The sequence below is a fragment of the Somniosus microcephalus genome, chromosome 19 (genome assembly GCF_052327205.1).
Source record: "Somniosus microcephalus isolate GS21.2 chromosome 19, FLI_Smic_1.0, whole genome shotgun sequence".
Taxonomy (NCBI): domain Eukaryota; kingdom Metazoa; phylum Chordata; class Chondrichthyes; order Squaliformes; family Somniosidae; genus Somniosus; species Somniosus microcephalus.
This window is the reverse complement of record NC_141005.1, coordinates 4,618,477-4,643,795: the sequence shown is the minus strand read 5'-3', so window position 1 is coordinate 4,643,795 and position 25,319 is coordinate 4,618,477. Positions and strand designations below refer to the sequence as shown.

General features: G+C 43.7%; 1 protein-coding gene across 2 annotated transcripts; it reads left to right on the top strand.

The window, feature by feature from the left end:
- On the top strand, window positions 1-25,002 carry LOC147103512 (M-phase phosphoprotein 9-like). Of its 2 annotated transcripts, XM_086011860.1 has the most exons (6): window positions 1-115; window positions 1,617-2,218; window positions 6,221-6,347; window positions 12,955-13,048; window positions 21,115-21,227; window positions 24,771-24,994. In XM_086011860.1, the coding sequence occupies exons 2-6, from the start codon at window positions 1,821-1,823 to the stop codon at window positions 24,951-24,953; spliced, it is 915 nt and encodes a 304-aa protein (XP_085867986.1). In that variant the 5' UTR covers window positions 1-115; window positions 1,617-1,820; the 3' UTR covers window positions 24,954-24,994. The 2 variants fall into 2 exon arrangements, with proteins under 2 accessions (XP_085867986.1, XP_085867987.1); XM_086011861.1 differs by lacking the exon at window positions 12,955-13,048 and having other exon boundaries at window positions 24,771-25,002.
- Window positions 25,003-25,319: the final 317 nt, after the last annotated feature.

The window sequence follows — 25,319 nt, the reverse complement described above, 5'->3', positions numbered from 1 at the left end:
TGTATTTCTTTTTGTGGGTTGTTAGGCAAGATGGCTGCAGCTCTTTAAGCTAGTGGAAAAGCAATACCAGGACCAGATATTGTCGCAGCAGGACCAATACCAATGTCAGATCCAAGTGAGTAAAGCATACACGTTCATACTCTTACTCTCACAGGAAAAGGGTTGTTTTAAAATTGTATTTTTGGTGAATATATTGAGCTCATTCAGGTGAAGAATGTCAGTCGTGGCTAATGGAGCACTCTTCCACATTGGGCACCCATTGTTGACATCAAGCACGCTTGCGTCAGATATAGCATGGGCGGATGCAGAGTAAACCTCTGCTTTTCCGTAACCTGAGCATTCCCGTCTGCACCAGTTACTTTTTCCACTTCTCTTTCTTGCCAACTTGTGGTTTTTCTGATTGTGATTAATAATTTGGTGTAGATTCTGGGCAGTTTTGTGGTGTGAGCTGGTGCCCTCTAACCACATTTAAGGCAGTCACAAAGTAATTTCACATTAAAAAACCTAATGGTACTAACTGATTAGGTATCACATTTGGTTTAGCACAGCAAGGTATTCACGACAATGCCGCATGTTTCTACATTTGCCAAGCGTAGAGCAGTTTACTGCCTGAATACCAGAAATTTGTATAGAATGTCCCAGAGATAGTGAAAATGCCAATACTTGAGAGATAACAAATCATCATCATCATCTAATAATAATAATAGTGTGAGAAATGAAAACAGTGCCCTGGTGCAATAGGTTGCTTTGCTAAGGTTGAAGTACAGATGTGTTAGAGCAGGGTAAGGAGGGAGGGATACAGAACATGCAACATCTTTTAAAATGGCTCAATGTGGTAAATATAAGTGTAATTTAATGTACTGACTTTCCTCTTGAGGGTATAGGTATAACTTGCCCCCCAAAATTTATGGGACTCTTTCCCAGTAGAGCCAGTCCCAAGTCCCTCCACGCCAGCACGCGTGATGAATGCTTGTTTGACCGGTACCACATGCTGGAAGTGTAATAGGGTCATTTTGAAGTGCTCTGTATATAAGTTATATACACACACACACACACACATTACAGTGCTTTTGCTCAGCAACCCATTCACCCACTGTAATTAGTGGCATTATTGGAAACTAGGTGCAGATTGGGAATGGTATTGTAAATAACGTCAGAAAATTTATATAAAAAAGTAACACTGATTAGCTTAATTTTAATGTTTTGCTGAAATATTGAGCACCCACCCAGTTGTTGCACATTGAAGCATTTAGCACTGCTGGGTGCTGTACTCAGTGTAACTTTTCCTGGTGACATTTGTGGGGGGAGGGGGTGGAGAGAGGATAGTTTTTTCCCTTTAACTATAAATTGAAATCTAATGGGGTGATTTAAAAAATATTGAAATGTTCTAGATACATGAAATTATATAATGCTCTAATGTGCAATACTGTTTGCAGCATTCAGTTTGCCCTGACCCTCTGCGCCAAATCTGAAAAATAAATAGTGCAGTCTTGTTTTACAGACTTGTACTATGGATAAGGGCAAACTGAATTCTGCAAGTAGAATTACTTATAAAAATGTGGTATTATCAATATAGAAGCTACCTCATGGTATTTTTTTCATCCTGTTATTTCTAGCTTATCCAAGATGAAATCAAAGCACTAATTCCGTTACAAAATGACATTGGTGTCACACACTGTACAGCCAGATTACCATCCTTTTCGAAACTCTCAGGTGACTCAACTGCATCTGGTGTTCTCAATGGCCACCACTTAGAGGAGCTGGAATGTAAAACAGAATTTGATTTACAGTCTGACTGCAGCGAAGCAGAAGAACAGGCAATGGCTACCAGCCAATGTAATCGTGAACAGAAAGAATTTCATGACAATACGCTACTGACCAGTGGATACGGAACATTTTCAGCATCTCCGCAATCTAGTTTTCACAGTGTTGGTACAGTGAATAAGGTCAGATTGGATGCTGCAAACAGTGTACAGACTATGAAGAAAAAAGATTCAATTCAGTTCCAGCACAACCTAACCAGTTTTCCTCACCTGAAAGAAAATGGACAAGGATCATTCATTTTTGCCACTGGTGATGAGCACTCGTTCGCACTTAAATTTCCAAGCAAAACAAGTCGAGACTTGAGGAGTAATCAGGAAGCTAGTAGCAATAAATCTACTTTGGAAATTAAAGGTGTGACTGAAAGTCTGCTTGGAGAGCAGAATAAGACCAATGGGTATGTACCAAAGCTTTGAATGGAATATGGAAGAGCTAATATTTTTAAATTAATACTTGTCTCTCAGTATAACTTTCACTTTGTTCAATTAGAAATTGGTGATAGGATCTGTCTTTTGGAAGATAGAAGTATCAAACTGGACAGCCTATAATTGAAATGTTTAAAAAAAAAAATCCAAATGGGCAAGGGTTGGAAAATAGGGGCTTCACTATTGCACTCCCTGCTGGTGAAGCTCTATGTTAAGCACAGAGCCTTGCAAAATGAACCCCATTGTCAAGTGCACTGTCTGATGTGGTTCTAAATGCAGAACAACGAGGTGTATGGTTTGTATTGAGTGAGGTGATCGTAGCCAGACTTGCATTGGACACTAGGGGCTGGATTTTACCAGCCCTCAGGAGGCGGGTTTGGAGGCGGGACTGCTGGGAAAATCAAAAAGAATGGGAGCGGGCCCTGAACCTGTTCCCAACCCGCCTCCAACCAATCTTTCTGGGAGTCAGGTCCCCGATTTGCGCTGGGACCCAACTCCTAGCGGCGGGAAGAGGATTATAGCCACTTAACTGCCTGTTAATAGATAGTTAACGGGCAGTTAAGAGGCTTTTTCCCATTTTGAGACTTCTGCGGGCTTCCTGACGTCGGGGAACCCCGCCAGGGTAAGTGAGGTGTGCTGTGGGTCTGTTGTAATGTTTGTGTATAGATGACAGCTGCAGAAGTGGTGTGAAGGATGCAATGGGACACTGGTGAGTATCAGAGGTAAGGAAATATTGGGAAAGTCATTTTTAATGTGTTTAGATTTTTCTGTAGGTTACAATCTTTGAAGTGTTTGGGCTGGATTTTGTCAATGGGAAGCTTTTGGAGGTGGGACTGCTGCTTGCCGGCTTTCAATCCCGCCTCCATCAGCTTCTGGCCAACCAGCGGGAGTTTCCCCTGATTGACCTTGCTAAGCCTGCCCAGCGGGCTCAGCAGGCCAATTAGGGGGAAGTCAGTGACACAGCACGTCAACGTCTGACGTGCCATCTCAAGATTTTTTGAAAGAAGAAATGTCAGCGTTTGACAGCTCTGTGAAGCTGTCAAACACTGACATTCTTTGTAGTTTGATGAGTCCTTGTGTTCAGGACTCATAAAACCTTTCAACTTTGCAGAAATCACCTGGCTGTTGGATCGGAGGATCCAACAGCCAGTCTGTGATATCTACAATGGAGATGTCGGGACTCCGGCTCCACAGTGGCTGAAGGCTGTAGGCAGAAACAAAGGTAAGTGAACATTTTCTAACACTTTACAATCACCTTACATACTTACCACTCCACGCTTGCACCCATCACTCACCTCTACATTGCACTTTCAGACCCCGCAGACCTCCTACTTGGCTCTTCCACCTTGGTGGGGTTCCCTGAGGCTGGGAAGCCTGCACATGAAACGAAAAATGGGGATAATCCTATTTTCTGCCTGTTAACTACCTGTTAACAGGCAGTTGATAGGCTTTAATCCCTTTCCCGCCTCGAGGAGACGGGACCCGGGGCAGGACGGCTTCCCGCCTCCTGGCAAGAGGGCACGGAGGCGGGTTTGCCACCTGCCCCCAAATTCTGCAACTTTATCGGCAGTCCCGCCTCCTCGGGGCTGACAAAATCCAGCCCAATGTGTGGCCTCACCTCATTGGAGAAGTGACATCGCTTCTGTACCCTCACCTGCAGCTGCCATCTGTTTTATCCTAAGGAGAGAGTCATTGGAGAGCCTGGCTGCAAGGGCTCACCTTTGTACAGTGATTGTCAGTGTTTGACAGCACCTCAATGCTGTCAAACCGTGTCAAATCATCTGTCAAAAATAAATGGTTCATGTCCCTTTAAGAAAACCGGCAGATGAAGCATCATCCCTTAATTGGCCAACAAGCCTGCAGGGCCCAAAACGTCAACTCAAATTTCTCTCCACGGATGTTGCCTGACCTGCTGAGTTTTTCCAGCATTTTCTGTTGTTATTTTGGATTTCCAGCATCTGCAGTATTTTGCTGTCTTATTAACAAGGCCAATCGGGGAAAATAGCATCAGTGCGTCGGACGTCGCTGAAGGCGGGACGAGAACCCGGAAGGCAGCATTCCCGCCCCCAACTCGTCTCGGCAGGTAAAATCCAATCCCAGGTGTCTGTGTCTCTAAGTTAGGGAATGGGACAATCTTCCCTGATTGTTTTCTAGATGCCCTGCTAATAAGTGTTGATCGCTTGTGGACAGGAGTGGGTTCAGCTAAGATTCTCTCCCACCCCCCCCCCCCCCCTTTTCCCAAACTGTCAACTAGCTTGCCAACAATAAATGTCTAGGCTGACTTGAAGAATCACTACCGGCACGTTGCTGGTATCTGTGAAAGTATTTACCATGACTTGACACCGTCAGGAAAGAAGAGAAAAATTGTCGGTTGGGGGGGTGGGGGAAACACATGGACACTACAAGCCACACATTACATATTTGTGCAATAATTTTTGGGCATGTTGTTTATCTTTTAAAATCCTATTTTGCTTCAGCCAACGTTTGGGTCTTTGGCTGCAGCAGTTGTCAACACACTCTAAGCTCTGATATTGAGAGAAGATATCGAACCTATTCTGATAATCGAGTTCCCAACACCTGAGGTTTTTGCTGCTCTGATTACATGCAGCTGCAAACTCTAAATGGAGGTCCACTGAGCTTCCATACACACCAGCCCATGGATGTACATCAGATGCTCTTCCTTGTAAGCCTACAGGTGATGATCAGAATGAGTGGTATTTTTGTCCTTTCTGGAACTAGCCTTGATCGTCTTTTATCTATAAATGACACAGAAGCCTCACCACTCCAAAAGGTTCCCCCTGCTGTGTATTTCTTTTTAATGGATTGGAACCTCGTGCCACTGCTTTTGGATTTTCACTGAAACAGAACCATTGCGTAATGAAAATTTCCAACTTCAAAAAGACACATTATTGTAATTGAGTAAAATGATTCGAGAGTTGTAGCCTGATATACATGTCCTACCTTGTGCGCAAGAAAGGTTGTTGCCAGGCACTTGTGAGCTGAAACGACATTGGATCATGAAATGTCTGATTACTTGGATTAATGCCCACTCTGCACAGTGTTTTATTTCTATTTCCCAAAGGGAGAAGAGGATTAGATGCCGAGGATCAGCTCTTCTTGGTGCTTGAAAGCACAATACTCTGATTATACACAGTCCCCTGATGAAACATCTGGACAGGAAAAGTTCAGACTGGAGCTGTGCACCTGTTTTGCCTTGAATTAATAGTCGTGATTCTCCTCCCAGCAGTGGTGGGATATCCACCCGCCCCGCCAACACTGCTGGAACCCTGACTATTTCCCTGGATAGGGGCTCATCAGATCTGCATGGTGGGCTTCTAGTGGGATTCCCGCTGCTATTGTCCAGCTGTAAAATCCCGGTGGTGCTGCAGCAAGACTGCCACTGCAGCACCAGAAGAGCCGAGAGCACTATTAAAGGGCGGAAAAGGCCCAAGGATCGAACCAGCAGTCCCACTGAAGGCCATGGCCGAGACTGGGGCATTCAGAAGTTCAGTGCTGGAGGCGGAATGGAGAGAGAGAAGAGGCTGATGCATGACCCTCACCCTCCATAGGGGAATGTCGGAGCTGTTACTGCTGCTTTCCAGGGCTTCCAACACCTCCTCCATGGTGGTCCCAGAAAGCGGTGAACAGGAGGGAAATCCACTGGGGACCTGGGCCCTGCCCCCACTGCTATTTACATGCGGCAGGCGGGGAAGGAAAGGCTAACAGTAATCCTGCTAGCAGATGGGGGTGGAGGTTATGTAGTTCAGGCGGTGAGGCAGCAGCAGGCCTAACCGCCAAATTTTCCCTTATTCTCTGCTGTGATCCTCCCTGATGCTGGGTGGAATTGCAGAGGAGAATCCAGCCCAATTTGTCCTAAAGTAGAAAAAAATATGGTCCCAGTTTTATGGACAGCTTAACTTGGTTTACATGGGCATGTCTGGTGGCATTAAATTAATTTTCATTTTTTTTAAAAGTTTGACGTCATGGGCACAAAAAGTTAAACAGAAGAATCAGAAGTCAAAATTTGTAACGGGAACTGTATCGGAGAGAATGCAGCCACAAGGATCTGGGCAGCCACAGGAGATTGAAACACCAGAGGATGTAAGTGTTCTGACATTATTTGAGCTACAATTAAAATTCCTCCTGTGGGAGTTTTCTCTAAGTATTTGTGAAGTCTGCAGTCGTTATTTTACACCTTCGAAGCAGAGGACTGCTTCTGAAGGTTTTTGATGTTAGGCCATTGTAATTTTATGCTGTTGATATTGCTGTTTTGATGTTTCATAGCTTCCTACAAATTTTCACCACAATAGACCAAATCCTATTTTTTAAACATTTTACTGATTACTTCTTAATTGTTTCCTCTTGTTGCTGATCTCCCCTTCAGCTAGGAGAGTGAGCTGATCAACCACGGAGTGCCATTACTGAGTCAGTGCCACTTGCATTAGCAAAATGCCCTATCTATTGGTCTTACTGAGAGCCATGAAACTCTGTGTATGCATGTATAGATCCATGGAACTAGCTCTTATCTTACACAAGTCTAGCTTGTATATCTTGTCCCTCTGCTTTGCACAGACTTTCTGAAATTGATATTTAATGGAGGAAACCTGTAAATGAACATTTAATTATTGTGGGTTGTGAAGTACTGACTGCTGATGGTACTTCCTGAAGCGTTAAAAGCAGTTGTTTGTTAACTAGTTCTGGTGAGATTTGTCAATGTAAACAAGAATCAACGTTTAACAGCTAGTTTCCAGGAATTGTTGGCTCCATGTTGGGATAAATGGTTCGTTCTCAGATTGGCAACCAGTAACTAGTGGTGTTCCGCAGGGGTCAGTGCTGGGTCCCCAACTCTTTACAATCTATATTAACGATTTGGAGGAGGGGACCGAGTGTAACATATCAAAGTTTGCAGATGATACAAAGATGGGACGGAAAGTAGTGAGTGAGGAGGACATAAAAAACCTGCAAAGGGACATAGACAGGCTAAGTAAGTGGGCAGAGATTTGGCAGATGGAATACAATACTGGAAAGTGTGAGGTTATGCACTTTGGCAGGAAAAATCATAGAGCAAGTTATTATCTTAATGGCAAGAAACTGGAAAGTACTGCAGTACAAAGGGATCTGGGGGTCCTGGTGCACGAAACTCAAAAAGTTAGTATGCAGGTGCAGCAAGTGATTAAGAAGGCCAATGGAATGTTGGCTTTTATTGCTAGGGGGTTGGAATATAAAAACAGGGAGGTATTGCTGCAGTTGTACAAGGTATTGGTGAGGCCGCACCTGGAATACTGCATACAGTTTTGGTGTCCATACTTAAGAAAAGACATACTTGCTCTCGAGTCAGTACAAAGAAGGTTCACTCGGTTAATCCCGGGGATGAGGGGGTGGTCATATGAGGAGAGGTTGAGTAGATTGGGACTCTACTCATTGGAGTTCAGAAGAATGAGAGGCGATCTTATTGAAACATATAAGATTGTGAAGGGGCTTGATCGGGTGGATGCGGTGAGGATGTTCCCAATGATGGGTGAAACTAGAACTAGGGGGCATAATCTTAAAATAAGGGGCTGCTCATTCAAAACTGAGATGAGGAGAAACTTCTTCACTCAGAGGGTGGTAGGTTTGTGGAATTTGCTGCCCCAGAAAGCTGTGGAAGCTACATCATTAAATAAATTTAAAACAGAAATAGATAGTTTCCTAGAAGTAAAGGGAATTAAGGGTTACGGGGAGCGGGCAGGAAATTGGACATGAGTCTGGGTTCGGAATGGTCATGGCCCTGTGGGTAGTGGAGCGGGCCCAGGGGCCGTGTAGCCTTGTTCTGCTCCTACTGTGTTCTAATTCTGTTAGATTTCAGGAGATGGTTTTATTCCTGTTCCTGGCTGGGGTGGAGATCGCCTTTACAGAAGGTAAGTACTGTAGAAAAATATAGGGACAGAGTGATCTCCTGGAAGAATTTCGATCGCCTAGATGGGTCGGAGAGGAATTTCCCAGATTTTTTTCTCCCAAATTGGCCATTGGGTCTTTATCTGGTTTTTCGCCTCTCCCGGGAGATCACATGGGTTCGGGTGGATGCAGAGTGATAGAAGATTTGAGGTTAGGATCAGATCAGCCATGATCTTATTGAATGGTGGAGCAGGCTCGAGGGGCCGATTGGCCTACTCCTGCTCCTATTTCTTATGTTCTTATGTTCATGTAAAAGAAGCAGGTTTGTTTGTTTTTCAAACAAATTTTAATCAACTTTTGACAAGTTCCTTTTCTTGATGCAAATTAATAAAAGCCCTCCTCTACTGCACATTATATAGTTTAATTCAAATACTCAATACAAAAATGTCATCAACATAGGAGATAGGAGCAGGAGTAGGCCATTCGGCCCTTCGAGCCTGCTCTGCCATTCAATGTGATCATGGCTGATCATCCAAATTCAGTACCCTGTCCCTGCCTTTTCCCCATATCCCTTGATCCCTTCAGCCTCAAGAAATATATCCAACTCTTTCTTGAATATATTTAATGAACTAGCCTCCACCGCCCTCTGTGGCAGAGAATTCCACAGGTTCATCACTCTCTGGGTGAAGAAATTCCTCCTCATTTCAGTCCTAAATGGCTTACCCCTTATCCTTAGACTATGACCCCTGGTTCTGGACTCCCCGGCCATCAGAAACATCCTTCCTGCATCTAGTCTGTCCAGACCTGACAGAATTTTATAGGTTTCGATGAGATCCCCTCTCAATCTTCTAAACTCCAGTGAGTATAAGCCCAATCGACACAATCTCTCCTCATACGTCATTCTTGCCATCCCAGGTATCAGCCTGGTGAATCTTCGTTGCACTCCCTCCATGGCAAGAACGTCCTTCCTCAGGTAAGGTGACCAAAACTGCACACAATACTCAAGGTGCGGTCTCACCAAGGCCCTGTACAACTGTAGCAAGACATCCTTGTTCCTGTACTCGAACCCTCTTGCTACGAAGGCCAACATACCATTTGCCGCCTTAACCGCCTGCTGCACCTGCATGCTTACCTTCAGCGACTGGTGCACAAGAACACCCAGGTCTCTTTGCACATCCCCTTCTCCCAATCTATTGCCATTCAAATAATAATCTGCCTTCCTGTTTTTGCCACCAAAGTGGATAACCTCACATTTATCCACATTATAGTGCATTTGCCATGTTTCTACCCAATCACCCAACCTGTCCAAATCGTACTGGAGTTTCCCGACATCCTCCTCGCCCAGCTTTGTGTCATCTGCAAATTTGGAGATATTACATCCAATTCCCTCGTCCAGATCATTAATATATATTGTGAACAGCTGGGGTCCTAGGACCGATCCTTGCGGTACCCCACTAGTCACTGCCTGCCACTCGGAAAACGACCCGTTTATTCCAACTCTTTGCCTTCTGTCCGCCAACCAGTTCTCTATCCAAGTCAATACCTTGCCCCCAATCCCATGTGCCTTAACTTTGCACGCTAATCTCTTGTGTGGGACCTTATCGAAAGCCTTCTGAAAGTCCAAATACACCACATCCACTGGTTCTCCCTTATCTATTTTACCAGTTACATCCTCAAAAAATTCCAGTAGATTAGTCAAGCATGATTTACCTTTTGTAAATCCATGTTGACTTTGTCCGATCCTGTCACTGCTTTCCAAGTGCTCTGCTATTACATCTTTTATAATAGATTCTAGCATTTTCCCCACTACCGATGTCAGGCTTACCGGTCTATAATTCCCCGCTTTTTCTCTACCACCTTTTTTGAATAGTGGGGTAACATTAGCTACTCTCCAATCTATGGGTACCGTTCCAGAGTCTATCGAGTTCTGGAAGATGACCAGTAATGCATCTACTATCTCTAGGGCCACTTCCTTAAGTACCCTGGGATGTAGACCATCAGGCCCTGGGGATTTATCGGCCTTCAGTCCCATCAATTTTCCTAACACCATTTTCCTACAAATACTGATTTCTTTCAGTTCCTCTCTTTCATCAGGCCCTATGTTCCCCGGCATCTCTGGGAGGTTATTTGTGTCCTCCTTTGTGAAGACAGAACCAAAGTATGTATTTAGTTGGTCTGCCATTTCCTTGTTTCCCATTATAAATTCCCCCGATTCTGACTGTAAGGGACCTACGCTTGACTTCACTAATCTTTTTCTCTTCACATATCTATAAAAGCTTTTACAGTCAGTTTTTATGTTCCCTGCTAGCTTACTCTCATTCTATTTTCCCTTTCTTAATTAATCCCTTTGTCCTCCTTTGTTGACGCCTAAACTGCTCCCAATCCTCAGGATTATTGCTTTTTCTAGCCAATTTATATGTCCTCTCCTTGGATCTTATGCTATCCCTAATTTCCCTTGTTAGCCACGGTTGAGTCACCTTTTTTGTTTTATTTGTCAATTCCCTCCTAACACCATAACAAGAAAATAAGAAATAGGAGCAGGAGTAGGCCATTTGGCCCTTCGAGCCTGCTCCTCCATTCATTGAGATCATGGCTGATCTTCTGCCTCAACTCCATTCACTGGCCCTATCGCCATATCCCTTGATGCCCTTACTAGTCAGAAATCTATCGACTTCTGTTTTGAATATACCCAATGACTGAGCCTCCACAGCCCTCTGGGGTAGAGAATGCCAAAGATTCACCACCCTCTGTGTGAAGAAATTTCTTCTCATCTCAGTCCTGAATGGCCTACCCTTGAGGCTGTGCCCCCTGGTTCTAGACTCCCCAGCTAAGGGAAACATTCTCTCAGCATCCATCCTATCAAGCCCTGTAATAATTTTGTATGCTTCAATGAGATCCCCTCTCATTCTTCTGAATTCAAGAGAATACAGGCCTAGTTTACTCAATCTCTTCTCATACAACAGTCCCGCCATCCCAGGAATCAATCTCATGAACCTTCGTTACACTCCCTCTATGGCAAGTATATCCTTCCTTCGGTAAGGAGACCAAAATTGTACACAGTACTCCAGGTGTGGTCTCACCAAGGCCCTATATAATTGGAGTAAGACTTTACTCCTGTACTCAAATCCTCTTGTAATGAAGGCCTTCCTAATGGCTTGCTGCACCTGCACATTTACTTTCAGTGACTCATGTACAAGGACACCCAGGTCCCTTTGAACATCTGCATTCCCCAGTCTTTCACCATTTAGGAAATACTCTGCCTTTCTGTTTTTTCTACCAAAGTGGATAACTTCACATTTATGCACATTATCTTCCATCTGCCATGTTCTCGCCCACTCACTGAGCCTGTCGAGATCCCCTTGAAGCCTCTTCACATCCTCCTCGCAACTGACACTGCCACCTAGCTTTGTATCATCAGCAAATTTGGAAATGTTACATTTAGTCCCCTCATCCAAATCATTGATATAGATTGTGAATAGCTGGGGCCCAAGCACTGATCCTTGCGGTACCCCACTAGTCACAGCCTGCCATCCTGAAAAAGACCCGTTTATCCCTACTCTTTGTTTTCTGTCTGTTAACCAATTCTCAATCCATGCTAGTAGATTACCCCCAATTCCACTTGCCCTAATTTTGTTCACCAACCTCTTGTGTGGGACCTTATCGAAGGCCTTCTGAAAATCCAGATACACCACATCTACCAGTTCCCCTTTGTCTACTCCACTAGTTACATCCTCAAAGAACTCCAATAGGTTTGTCAAACCGGATTTCCCTTTCATAAATCCATGTTGACTCTGCCCAATCTTACTATTAGTTTCTAAGTGCCCAGTTATTGCACCCTTTATAATAGATTCCAGCATTTTCCCAACTACTGACGTGAGGCTAACAGGTCTGTAGTTCCCCGTTTTCTCTCTCCCTCCTTTCTTAAATAGCGGGGTTACATTTGCTATCCTCCAATCTGCAGGAACCATTCCAGAATCTGTAGAATTTTGGAAGATGACAACCAATGCGCCCAATATTCCAATGGCCACCTCTTTCAAAACCCTAGGATCCGGTCCTTGGGATTTATCGACTTTTAGTCCCATTAATTTTGCTAGTACTGTTTTTTTACTAATAATTTCTTTAAGTTCCCCATTCTCGGCACACAGTTGGTTTTCTCGTATTTCTGGGAGGTTTTTTGTGTCTTCCTCCGTGAAGACAGAAACAAAGTATTTATTTAATTTCTCTGCCATTTCCTCATTCCTCATTATAAATTCTCCCATCTCTGACTGTAAAGGACCTACATTTACCTTCGCCAGTCTTTTCCTTTTCACATACCTATAGAAGCTTTTACAATCCGTTTTTATATTTTTCGCTAGTTTGTGCTCATAGTCCATTTTCCCTTTCTTTATCAATTTCTTGGTCCCCCGTTGCTGATTTCTAAAAAGATCCCAATCCTCAGGCTGACCGCTTTTTCTGGCAACTTTATAAGCTTCCTTCTTTGACTTAATACTAGCTTTAATTTTTTTTGTTAGCCATGGTTGGATCACTTTTCCTTTTGGGTTTTTATGCCCTAGAGGAATATATGTTTGTTGCAAATTATGTATTATTTCCTTGAATGTTAGCCATTGTATGTCCACCTTCATACCTTTTAGTGTAGTCTTCCATCACAAGGACTGCAGCAGTTCAAGAAGGCCCACCACCACTTTCTCTGGGCAAGTATGCATGGGCAGTAAAGGCAGCCTTGCCAGCATAACCCACAGTCTGAGAAAAATATTATCAGGTAATTTAAAATGACTTTATGCAAATATCTGTGTAGAACAAAATTTTACACTGAAATTACTTTTCTGAATTTCAGGTTCATTTGCTATCTGCAGGCTCATCTTCCAACTGCTCCTTCTACCTCAGCAGACCTTCTAGCAGTCCAAATTCTTTGGTATCCAATGTTTCAGGTAGATACAAACTTTAGCTTTTCTGACCCTTTGAGTTTAATTTCTGGACTATTTTGTAATTTGTCCTTGTAGCTTTCTACATTAGCCTGCCTAGAATCACATCCACCTTTGCAGTGCTTCCTTTTACTGGATGTTTGGAGATCAAGGTATTGCCCAGACAGAATGCATATCTGTTTTCCCATGAGCTCTGTTCTGGGTACTGCTGCACCTCTCTGTCTGAGAGGAATTAAACATAGTGTGGGATCAGACCTGTGATGTTTGTGCATGCATTGGAAAGCAATTTACAATCAGCCAGTGGCGCACAAGACATTCAATATCTCCCTTTGTTCTATTTATGCTCCCTAGTAACTGACTCACTCCCAACTTATTGTATCAAAACGGTTCATAATTTTGAACACTTCTATCAGATCCTCTTAATCTTGTCTCTGCTGTTATAAAAAGAACCCTGTCTCTCTGGTCTCTAAGACACCCCTGGGTATTATAGTAGCCTCCCCACTGCTTTGACATCCTTCTGATAGTGAAACACCCAAAACTTGGCATGATATTTTAACTAGCCTAGGTTTAACATTACCTCTTTGCTTTTATACTTCATGTCCCTATCTATAAAACCTATGTGATTGATCAGCTTGACCTCTCCCTTTTAAAGATTTGTGTTCCTGATCCTTTAAATCTCTCTGCTCTTCTACTTCGTTTAAAGTTTTGGCATTTACTGTATTTTCTTATTTATTTCTCAAAATGTATTGCCTCACATTTCTCTGCATTGAATTCTAACTGACATCTATCTGCCCAATCCTCTAATCCGTTTATTGTCCACCTGAAGTCGCATACAGCCCTCTTCAAAGTTAACCACGCTTCCTATTTTTTGTGTTGTCTGCAAATTTTCATGTTGCGCCTCCTATGCATGCCCAAGTCCAGATCGTATATATTGAGAAGTGCACTGATCACAACACTAACCCAGGGAGACATGGCTGTTACCATCCATCCAATCTGGCAAACATTTATTAACCACTACTGTCTGTTTTCTGTCTTTCAACCAACTTGGCTTATGCTGCTCTATTCCCTTTACTACCATGTGCCTTAATTTTTATTAATGAACCTCCTATGCAGCACCTTATCAAACACCTTTTAAAAATCAATATACACAACATCCACTGCATTTCCTTTATCAATACACTGTTATTTCCTCAAAGAACTCTATTAAATTTGTCAGATGCAACTTGTCTTTCACAAATTTGTGCTGGCTGTCCTTAATTAATGCACAACTTTTCAAGCGAGTATTCATTTTATCTCGTATTATCACCTGTAGAAGCTTATTCACTACCAATGTTGACTGTGATCTATACTACTCCTTCGACTAAATTCCCATCTGTCAGCTCAGTAGCAATGATGGGGCTGAATAAATTCACTCCATTGTCAGTTCTGAACTAGCCTGATCGCTTCAGTCATCTCTTTCTGTGACAAGTCGCTCTTGACATTGTCTATCCAGTGCTTCCTTGGTCTTCCTTGGCTTCTTGTTTTATGTATCTCTGTGTGCAGGGTCATGAAAGGTGTTCTAGCTGTTTCCATTCTTGAAACGTGCCCAAACCATCGCAGTTGTCTTCTTGGATCTTCTGTATAACCGTTGTTTCTTGTCCAAGCCACGTTCTTATTACATCAATTCTTGATTCTTTGCATCCCGGATACTCCCAGTATTAGAAACATAGAAACATAGAGATAGGAACAGGAGTAGGCCATTCGGCCCTTCGAGCCTGCTCCGCCATTCAATGAGATCATGGCTGATCTTCGTCTGAGATCATAGCTGATCTTACCAGTTCAGTACCCCGTCCCCGCCTTTTCTCCGTAACCCTTAATCCCCTTAGCCTTCAGAAATATATCCAATTCTCTCTTGAAAATATTTATTGAATTAGCCTTCACAGCCCTCTGTGGCAGGGAATTCCACAGGCTCACCACTCTTTGAGTGAAGAAATTCTTCCTCATCTCTGTTTTAAATGATTTGCCCGCTATTTTTAGACTGTGGCCCCTGGTTCTGTGCTCCCCGGCCATTGGAAACATTCTCTCTGAATTCAGCCTGTCCAGGCCTGCCATAATTTTATATGTTTCGATGAGATCCCCTCTCAATCTTCTAAACTCCAGTGAGTACAAGCCCAAACTATTTAATCTCTCTTCGTAGGTCATTCCCGCCATTCCAGGTATCCGCCTGGTGAATCGCCGTTGCACTCTTTCCATGGCAAGAACATCCTTCCGCAGATGGGGCGACCAAAACTGTACACAATACTCCAGATGCGGTCTCACCAGCACCTTGTACAGCTGTAGTAAGGTATCCCTATTCCTATACTCGAACCCCCTTGATATGAAGGCCAACATACCATTTGCCTTCTTAATCGCCTGTTGCACCTGCATGCTCTCCTTCAGTGACTGGTGCACAAGAACACCCAGGTCCCTCTGCACTTCCCCATCTCCCAATCTATTGCCATTTAGATAATAATCTACCCTCCTGTTTTTACCCCCAAAGTGGATAACCTCGCATTTATCCACATTATAGTGCATCTGCCACGTATCCGCCCATTCCCCCAACCTGTCCAAATCGCACTGTAGCCTCCTGACATCCTCATCAGAGCCCACCCCTCCTCCTAGTTTAGTGTCGTCAGCGAATTTGGAAATATTGCATCCAATTCCCTGATCCAGATCATTTATATATATTGTGAACAGCTGGGGTCCCAGGACAGATCCTTGCGGCACCCCGCTGGTCACTGCCTGCCACTCCGAAAACGAGCCGTTTATTCCAACTCTCTGTTTTCTATCCGCCAGCCAGTTCTCTATCCACGTTAATACTTTGCCCCCAATCCCATGAGCCTTAATTTTGCATGATAATCTTTTGTGTGGAACCTTATCGAAGGCTTTCTGGAAGTCAAGGTACACCACATCCACTGGCTCTCCCCCATCTATTTTACCAGTTACTTCCTCAAAAAATTCCAGCAGATTAGTCAGACACGATTTACCCTTTGTAAATCCATGTTGACTCTGTCCGATCCTTTCCCCATTTGTCAAGTGCTCCGCTATTTTATCCTTAATAATGGACTCTAGCATTTTGCCCACAACCGATGTAAGGCTTACTGGTCTATAATTCCCTGCTTTCTCTCTACCCCCCCTTTTTAAATATTGGGGTAACATTAGCTACCCTCCAATCCACGGGTACTGTTCCCGAGTCAATGGAGTTCCGGAAGATGATCCTTAGAGCATCTGCTATCTCCAGGGCCACCTCCTTAAGTACCCTAGGATGTAGTTTATCAGGCCCCGGGGATTTGTCGGCCTTCAGTCCCCTCAACTTACCCAACACCATATCCCTAGAGATACTAATTTCTGTCAGCTCCTCCCTCTCATTAGTCCCTATGTTTGCCGATATTCCTGGGAGGTTATTTGTGTCCTCCTTTGTGAATACAGAACCAAAGTATGAGTTTAATTGGTCTGCCATTTCCTTATTCTCCATTATATATTCTCCCGAATCGGACTGCAAGGGACCGACTTGGGATTTTACCAGTCTTTTCCTCCTGATATACCGATAAAAGCTTTTGCAGTCTGTCTTTATGTTTGCTGCAAGTTTACTTTTGTATTCTATTTTCCCCTTCCTGATTAATCCCTTTGTCCTCTTTTGCTGTATCCTGTACTGCCCCCAATCTTCCGGTCTGGTGCTTTTTTTTGCCAGTTGATATGCCCTTTTTTTTGATTTTATGCTGTCCCTAATTTCCCTCGTTATCCACGGTTGAGTCACCTTTTTAGGTTTATTTTTATGCCAAACCGGTATAAACATGTTCTGGAATTCTTCCATTCTATCTTTGAATGCTTGCCATTGTCTATCCACTGTCAATCCCCCCAGAAACACCACCCAATCAATCTTACCCAATTCCCGTCTCATACCCTCGTAATTCCCTTTATTTAAGTTCTGGACCTTAGTCTCTGATTCAATTTCCTCACTCTCCATCTCGACTGAGAGCTCGATCATATTATGATCGCTCTGACCCAAGGGGCCTCGTACAAGAAGATTGCTGATAAGTCCCTTCTCATTGCACAATACCCAGTCTAAAATGGCCTGATCTCGAGTCGGCTCCTCGACATATTGGTCCAGATAACCGTCCCGAAAACATTCCAGGAATTCCTCCTCCTCAGAATTTTTACTAATTTGGGTAGTCCAATCAATATGTAAATTAAAGTCACCCATGATGACAGCTGTGCTCTTATCGCACGCTTCTCTAATTTCCCTTTTTATGCCTTCCCTCACCTCCATATTACTATTTGGAGGCCTATATATCACACCCACTAACGTTTTCCTCCCCTTGCTATTTCTCATTTCTACCCATACAGATTCCGTTTCATCCGAGTTAATATCCTTCCTTTCCATTGCATTAATCCCCTCCTTTACCAGCAATGCTACCCCACCTCCCCTACCTTTTTGCCGATCCTTCCTAAATATTGTATATCCCTGGATGTTAAGTTCCCAGCCTTGCCCACCCTGCAGCCACGTTTCTGTAATCCCAATCAAATCATACTTGTTTACCTCTATTTCCACAACTAATTCATCCACCTTGTTCCTAATGCTTCTAGCATTAAGATACAAAGCCTTCAGGCTTGCTTTTTTCACACTCTCATTATGAATTAGTTTGGCCCTTTGTGTTTCTCTCCTTTGCTTATTGCTTCTCACCTTTCTACCATCTATTTCTGACTTCATACGACTTCCCTCTTTTCCACTACCTAGGTTCCCATCCCCCTGCCAAATTAGTTTAAATCCTCCCGAACCGCCCTAGAAAATATTACCCCGAGGACATCGGCTCCCTCACAGTTCAGGTGTAGACCGTCCCCTTGGTACAGGTCACTCCTCCCCAAGAACTGGTTCCAATGCCTCAAGAATTTAAATCCCTCTCCCTTGCACCACTGCTCAAGCCACGTATTTAGCTTATCTATCTTACTCTCTCTAAACTTATTAGCTCGTGGCACTGGTAGCAATCCAGAGATTACTACCTTTGAGGTCCTACTTTTCAATTTAGCTCCTAACTCCCTAAATTCAGCTTGTAGGACCTCCTCCCTCTTTTTACCTACATCGTTGGTACCTACATGTACCACGACAACTGGCTGATCCCCCTCCCCCTTCAGAATGCTCTGCACCCGCTCCGAGACATCCTTGACCCTTGCACCAGGGAGGCAACATACCATCTTGGAGTCTCGGTCTCGGCCACAGAAACTCCTATCTATCCCCCTTACAATTGAATCCCCTATCACTATAGCCCTATCCCTCTTTTTCCCGCCCTTCTGTGCAGCAGAGCCAGTCATGGTGCCCTGAACCTGGCTGCTGGTGCCTTCCCCTGATAAGTCATCTCCCCCAACAGTACCCAAAACGGTAAACCTGTTTTGGAGGGAGATGACCGCAGGTGACTCCTGCACTACCTTCCTGCCTTTACCCTGCCTTTTGGTCACCCATTTACTGTCTGAGCTAGCCTTTACCTGCGGTGTGACCAACTCACTGAATGTGCTATCCACAACATCCTCAGCATCGCGTATGCTCCAGAGTGAGTCCATTCGCAGCTCCAGCGCCGCCATGCGGTCCGCTAGGAGCTGCAGCTGGACACACTTCCTGCACACATAGTTGTCAGGGACAGTGTCCCTGATTTCCCACATGGCACAGGAGGAGCATGACACGGGTCCGAGCTGCCCTTCCATGACTTAACCCTTACAATACCCTTTTATTTACTACGATTTAGCTTAATTATTGAATTCTACTCATCTTTGCTGTTAGCTTTTGCTCATCAACTTTTCTCATGTTCCAGCACACTGATTGGTATTATATAGGGATAGCCATCACTTCATAAACTCTTGGCTTTATTTTTACTGAAATATCTTTCGGGGGGAAAATTGAGTCGCGCCCCCTTTGGGGCGCTAACTTCGCTGGGCCAAAATTAAGTGGTAGCGCCCCAAGAGGGAAGCGGGGCGCTACTGGAAACGCCCCGCCTCCCTCTTGGGGCGCTGCGAGGGAATATCGCGGCACTACATGGCGCTGCGTCTGAATTTTTTCCCCTTAGTCTTCCCTATCTTGCTTAATCTTCAAAAAGCAGCAGCACCCACTCCAATTCTTCTTTTGATGTCTTTTCACAACTCCCATTTTCTGACACAAACCCATCAACGTATACAAACTTTTCCACCTGTTCAATTGCATCCCCTCCAATTGTTAAATGAACACTCAATGATTTCTAATAATCTGTGACTTCTCTGATCAAATCACTCGAATTTTGAAAAAATAAATGATCCAAGCCAAAAGTTTGAGAGTTGCATCATCACACTTGCCCTGTTCCACCCAGTCATCAGGATTCAGTGAATACAGAAAATAATTATATATTCTGCTGCATCCGACTTGACATTAATGTGACACCAGCAATCCGGATGGAGTAAGAATGGCTCTCCTCACTCTGCTGCCGATCCTCAGCTTCAACATTTCAATTTATTGGCTATTCTCATTTCTGGTCCATCAGGGCCCAGTGTCTTTTCTACTGGGTTACATTCGTTATTTTAGTACCAATTCTTTATCCATTCATTTGATTTGGCAAAGTATGATGTACCAAATAACTTGAGTAGTAATATCTGGATTTATTTAATTGATGCAAGAGACTATCATAACCTGTGTGTATTATGTATGCACCTATATCATATATCTATTACTAACGGTTGTTTATAACTGCAAAGAGCAATTTTTTTTTGAATAGGCAGAGAACTGTTAAATTGTATAGAACCTTGGGTAGGCCATAGAGTACTGTGCACAGTTCTGATCTCCATATTACAAAAAGGATACAGAGACACTGGAGGAGGAGCAAAAAAGTCTCACATGGAAGATACCAGAACTGAGAGGTTATAACTATCAGGAAAGACTGAACAGGCTGGGGCTCTTTTCTCTGAAAGAGAAGGCTGAGGGGTGACCTAATAGTGGTCTTCAAAATTATGAAGGGGTTTGATAGGGTAGACGTAGAGAAGATGTTTCCACTTGTGGGGGGAGTTCAAAACTAGGGGCTATAAATATAAGATAGTCACTAATGTATCCAATAGGGAATTCAGGAGAAACTGCTTTACCCAGCGAATGGTGCAAATGTGGAACTCACTACCACAAGGTGAGGCTGAGGCGAATAGCATAGAGGCATTTCAGGGGAAGGTAGATAGGTACGTGAGGGAGAAAGGAATAGAAAGGTGGGAGGAGGCTCGTGTGGAGCATAAGTATTGGCATAGGCCAGTTGGGCCGAATGGCCTGTTTCTGTGCTGTGGACTCTGCAATTCTATATTTATTTAAAAATAAGCAAAGGGAAGTCTGCACATTCCTAATGTGGGCCTCTGTTACATGGCGTTTGGGTGCTGGCAATGGCAGAATATAGATAAATTATGTATATTGTTTAGCAGTGTGCAAACATCTTCAGCAATCATTATGAATACATTTGTATAAAAATAAAATTAAATGTAGCAACATGTACTATTGATTCTAAATTACAAAACTTGTTTAATCCAGTAATTGAGCTATTTGTGTAGGTAAATCATCATTTATTATTGGCACAAATTAAGCTATGGCTCTTATCAGATACCAGTAGGTATTTGTCCTTTTAAAGGTCTATATTTATATTTTAATGTGCGTTTTGTGAAGTAATATTTAGCAAGCAATTATTTGTACGCTTATTACTGAATTGTTAAGCTTGTGAGCTAAAGTTAAACCAAATTAACACGGTTGATCTCTGCCAGACTCTAAATCTTATTTTGTCAAACGATGACTGCTAATTGAAATGATTTGGGTGTTGGGATCACTGGACAGAAACTCCCTCAAGCTGAATGCTTTACTCGTGTAAGATTTTGGGGAAAGCTCAAGCTTCATTACAGGGGTCTCCTGCTGGCTGATTACAGAGCAGCAGTCAAGGAGAAGCTACCGGCTGCACCACTGATCCTTTGGCTGAAGGAGGCGAAAGACTAGCTTTACATGTTTTGATTAGTTATTGTTGGAACCTCAAACCCCCTGTGTTTATGTTTTGTTTGTTTTGCTTTTATTTTAGGACTATCTTATTGGAGGCTGGATGAAGGAGAGCTGTACCACTCTTTACCCAAGAACAAGGAGGCTGATCTTGCTGACATATTCTCTCCCTCCAAAGCTGCCAACAGATGTCAGGTATGTAGGAAAGTTTTTATTAATTAGTCAAATGTTGTTCAGGTATGTGAAATAGGAGGTCTGTGTACCTCAAGAAAAGAAAGAAGTTGTAAAGACTGCTAATTCTCCCAAATAAGTTGTTTTCTTTACAACTGTTTCTTCTTGTATGCCTTGAACTCTCAATGCATTCACATATTTTATGAAACCATTGTATATTTTGCAGTGGGAATGCATTGATAGATCCAGGTCTCCTGGCATTATTTGCCTTCTGTGATTTACATAAATAATTTTGCCTTTCATGCTTTAATTTTTTTCTTCCTCTTGAACATAAACAGAAGAATGAATGTACTGACGTGGAATTGAAAAATAAAGAGTGGGCATAGGTTCTATTGTGTAGGTGGAGATTAATGGGGAACGACAAGGGGAAATGAGAATCGGTAACAAATTGAAGTGTTGAAACAGGATCAGGTGCAGAGTAAAGAAAACAATTTTTACTCCATCCTGATTGCTGTTGTCATGATAATGTTAAGTCAGATGCGGCAGAATATAATTATTTTCTGTATCTGATAAATCCTGATGACTGAATGTAACTGGTGAGTGTGGTGATGCAACTCTCAACTTTTGGTTTGGATTATTTGTTTTTTTCAAAATTGGGGTGGTGCCTCCTGTGCTGCATCATTCTATGATTATTAGAAATCATGCAGCGCTAATGGCTTAACTTGCACGTTCCCCATCATAGAGAGTGCACAAGTGGGCAGCAGTCAGAGAGTGGAGATAGAAGATAATTGGCAAGGTAAAAATCATAAATTAGCTATGTTGGAGAATTTTCCCTGAGGTTTCGATCGCAACAAAGGGTTAGAGTCATAGAGTTATACAGCACAGAAAGAGGCCATTCGGCCCATCGTGTCCGCGCCGGCCATCAAGCCCTATCTATTCTAATCCCATTTTCCAGCACTTGGCCCGTAGCCTTGTATGCTATGGCGTTTCAAGTGCTCATCTAAATGCTTCTTGAATGTTGTGAGGGTTCCTGCCTCTACCACCCTTTCAGGCAGTGAGTTCCAGATTCTAACCACTCTCTGGGTGAAAAAGTTTTTTCTCCAATCCCCTCTAAATCTCCTGCCCCTTACCTTGAAACTATGCCCCCTGGTTATTGACCCTTCTACTAAGGGAAAAGTTCCTTTCTATCAACCCTATCTATGCCCCTCATAATTTTGTACACCTCAATCAGGTCCCCCCTCAGCCTTCTCTGCTCTAAGGAAAACAACCCCAGCCTGTCCAGTCTCTCTTCATAGCTGAAGCGCTCCAGCCCAGGTAACATCCTGGTGAATCTCCTCTGCACCCTCTCCAATGCAATCACATCCTTCCTATAGTGTGGCGACCAGAACTGCACACAGTATTCCAGCTGTGGCCTAACTAGTGTTTTGTACAGCTCCATCATAACCTCCCTGCTCTTATATTCTATGCCTCAGCTAATGAAGGCAAGTATCCCATATGCCTTTTTAACCACCTTAGCTACCTGTCCTGCTGCCTTCAGGGATCTATGTACATGCATACCAAGGTTCCTCTGATCCTCCGTCCTTCCTAGGATCCTACCATTCATTGTGTATTCCCTTGCCTTGTTTGTCCTCCCAAAATGCATCACCTCACACTTTTCAGGGTTAAATTCCATTTGCCACTGTTCTGCCCATCTAACCATCCCGTCTATCGTCCTGTAACCTGAGGCTTCGCTCCTCGCTATTTACCACCCCACCAATTTTCGTGTCATCTGCGAACTTACTGATCATACCTACATTCATATCTAAATCATTAATGTACACTACAGCCAGCAAAGGACCCATCACCGATCCCTGCGGTACACCACTGGACACAGGCTTCCAGTCACACAAACGACCTTCGACCATCACCCTCTGCCTCCTGCCACTAAGCCAATTTTGGATCCAATGTACCAAATTACCCTGGATCCCATGGGCTCTTACCTTCTTGATTAGTCTCCCGTGTGGGACTTTGTCAAAAGCCTTACTGAAGTCCATGTAGACTACATCAACTGCACTATCCTCATCCACACACCTAGTCATCCCTTCAAAATTCAATCAAATTGGTCAGATCTCCCCCTGACAAAGCCATTGCTGACTATCCCTGATTAATCCCTGCCTCTCCAAGTGGAGACTAATTCTGTCCCTCAGAATTTTTTCCAATAAATTCCCTACCACTGATAGGCTCACTGGCCTGTAATTCCCTGGTTTATCCCTACTACCCTTCTTGAACAATGGTACTACGTTAGCTGTCCTCCAGTCCTCTGACACCTCCCCTGTGGCCAGAGAGGTTCTGAAAATTTGTGTCAGAGCCCCTGCAATCTCCCCCCTTGCCTCACACAGCAGCCTGGGATACATCTCGTCTGGGCCTGGAGATTTATCCACTTTTAAGCCTGCTAAAACCGCTAGTACCTCCTCCCTCTCGATGCTAATTTGTTCAAGTATATCACAATCCCCCTGCCTGATTTCTATGCCTACATCAGCCTTCTCCACAGTGAACACAGATGCAAAATATTCATTTAAAATCTCACCTACATCTTCCGGCTCTACACACAGATTGCCACTTAGGCCCCTAATGGGCCCTACTCTTTCCCTGGTTATCCTCTTGCCCTATCCGCTCATGATTCATGCACGAGTGGTTTAAAGCTTTATTACATTGACTAACAGTATTAGATTTAGTATCACTGTTGTACAGTGTTATATTAAATGACAAGTGACCTGCAAATAATACAACCTGGTTCCCAGGCCCGGAGTGATCACTTTCGGTTGTCTAGGCTGCCTATGTGGCTGTGGGGTTCCGACTGACCTTGAGAACGCTCCGACCCCCAAGAGAACCACACATCCCGTGTTTCCAAGGCTTGGAGCAACCTGCTCCAGCCTTCCAGGCCATCCACGTGGCTGCGTGGCTCCTGACCACCCCGAGAACACTCTGCCTTGGGGAGTGAAACCGGCTCTATTCTCATACTATAATACAAACTTGGCCTGTGCCTACGTAATACGTAGTTACTCATTTAGCTGAGACTGCATTTTTGGGTGTTTACCCAGCTTTTCTGTTCCCTGTAATTGTTTTTGGTCTTGTGCGGCTCCTTCAAAATACCGCGCATGCGTGGTTTTTACATTGAAATGCCAGCAAGCGGCCACACAGGGAACACTGCCCAGCTTCTAATCTTTTCAGCCTTCGCCTTTGTTGCACAAGCTTTGTTTTTTTATATACTGTAAGTGCATAGGCCAAATCTTTTATCTTTTACTGTGGTATTTGGTGTCTTGGCAACTAGTCTCATATCAGGGTATGAGCCTTTTCCTAACCTGGGTGTTTATCATTTTCTGCCCTTGCGTTTCCAAACTGTCTGTTATTCATACATAGAGACAAGATTAAGATTTTCCCTTTCCTGCACTATTGCTATAACACTAAAAACCTAAGCAAAAGGACGCTGGTATAGATTGACCATTTAAATCATAAAGCAATCTAACAAGCTGGCACAGAGCTGGACCATGTCACAACAGTGGGGAAAAAAATCAAATTTGTATTTAGCTTCCGACAGACTCCCAGTGGCAGGCCCCTTCACTGAAGGAGATTTATTGTATGAAGCAGAAGGACAAAACGAGTCTACCTGGCTGGGAATTGGGTTCTCCTCCACTTCATCAGTCTCTTCCACAGGTAAGACTGTTCCAGGCAACAACAGCAATTTGCACTTGTATAGTGCCTTCAACATAGCAACACATCCAAAAGCACTTCATAGAAGAGTGGCGCGGTGGTGGTGGTGGTGGTGTGCTGAATGATTAACGAGCATGAGTTACAAGAGCTGAGGTACATTCGAAGAACTAGGTTTTATGGCTTTGAAGGTGGGGTAAGTGTAGCAAGGTGGATGGGTTTAGGAACAGAATTGCAGAAAGCAGATTATTAAAAGCTCTGGAGCAGAAGGAGATGGGATATACAGTAGGTCAGAACCAGAAGAGTGGAGGGTGTAAAATGGGACGCAGGGCTGAACTGGTGTGGGGCAAGACCATGGTGGAGGGGGGAGGATTTGTAGATCAGGACAAGACTTTTGATGTCAGTGGAGGTCGGCAAGGGCAGGGTGAG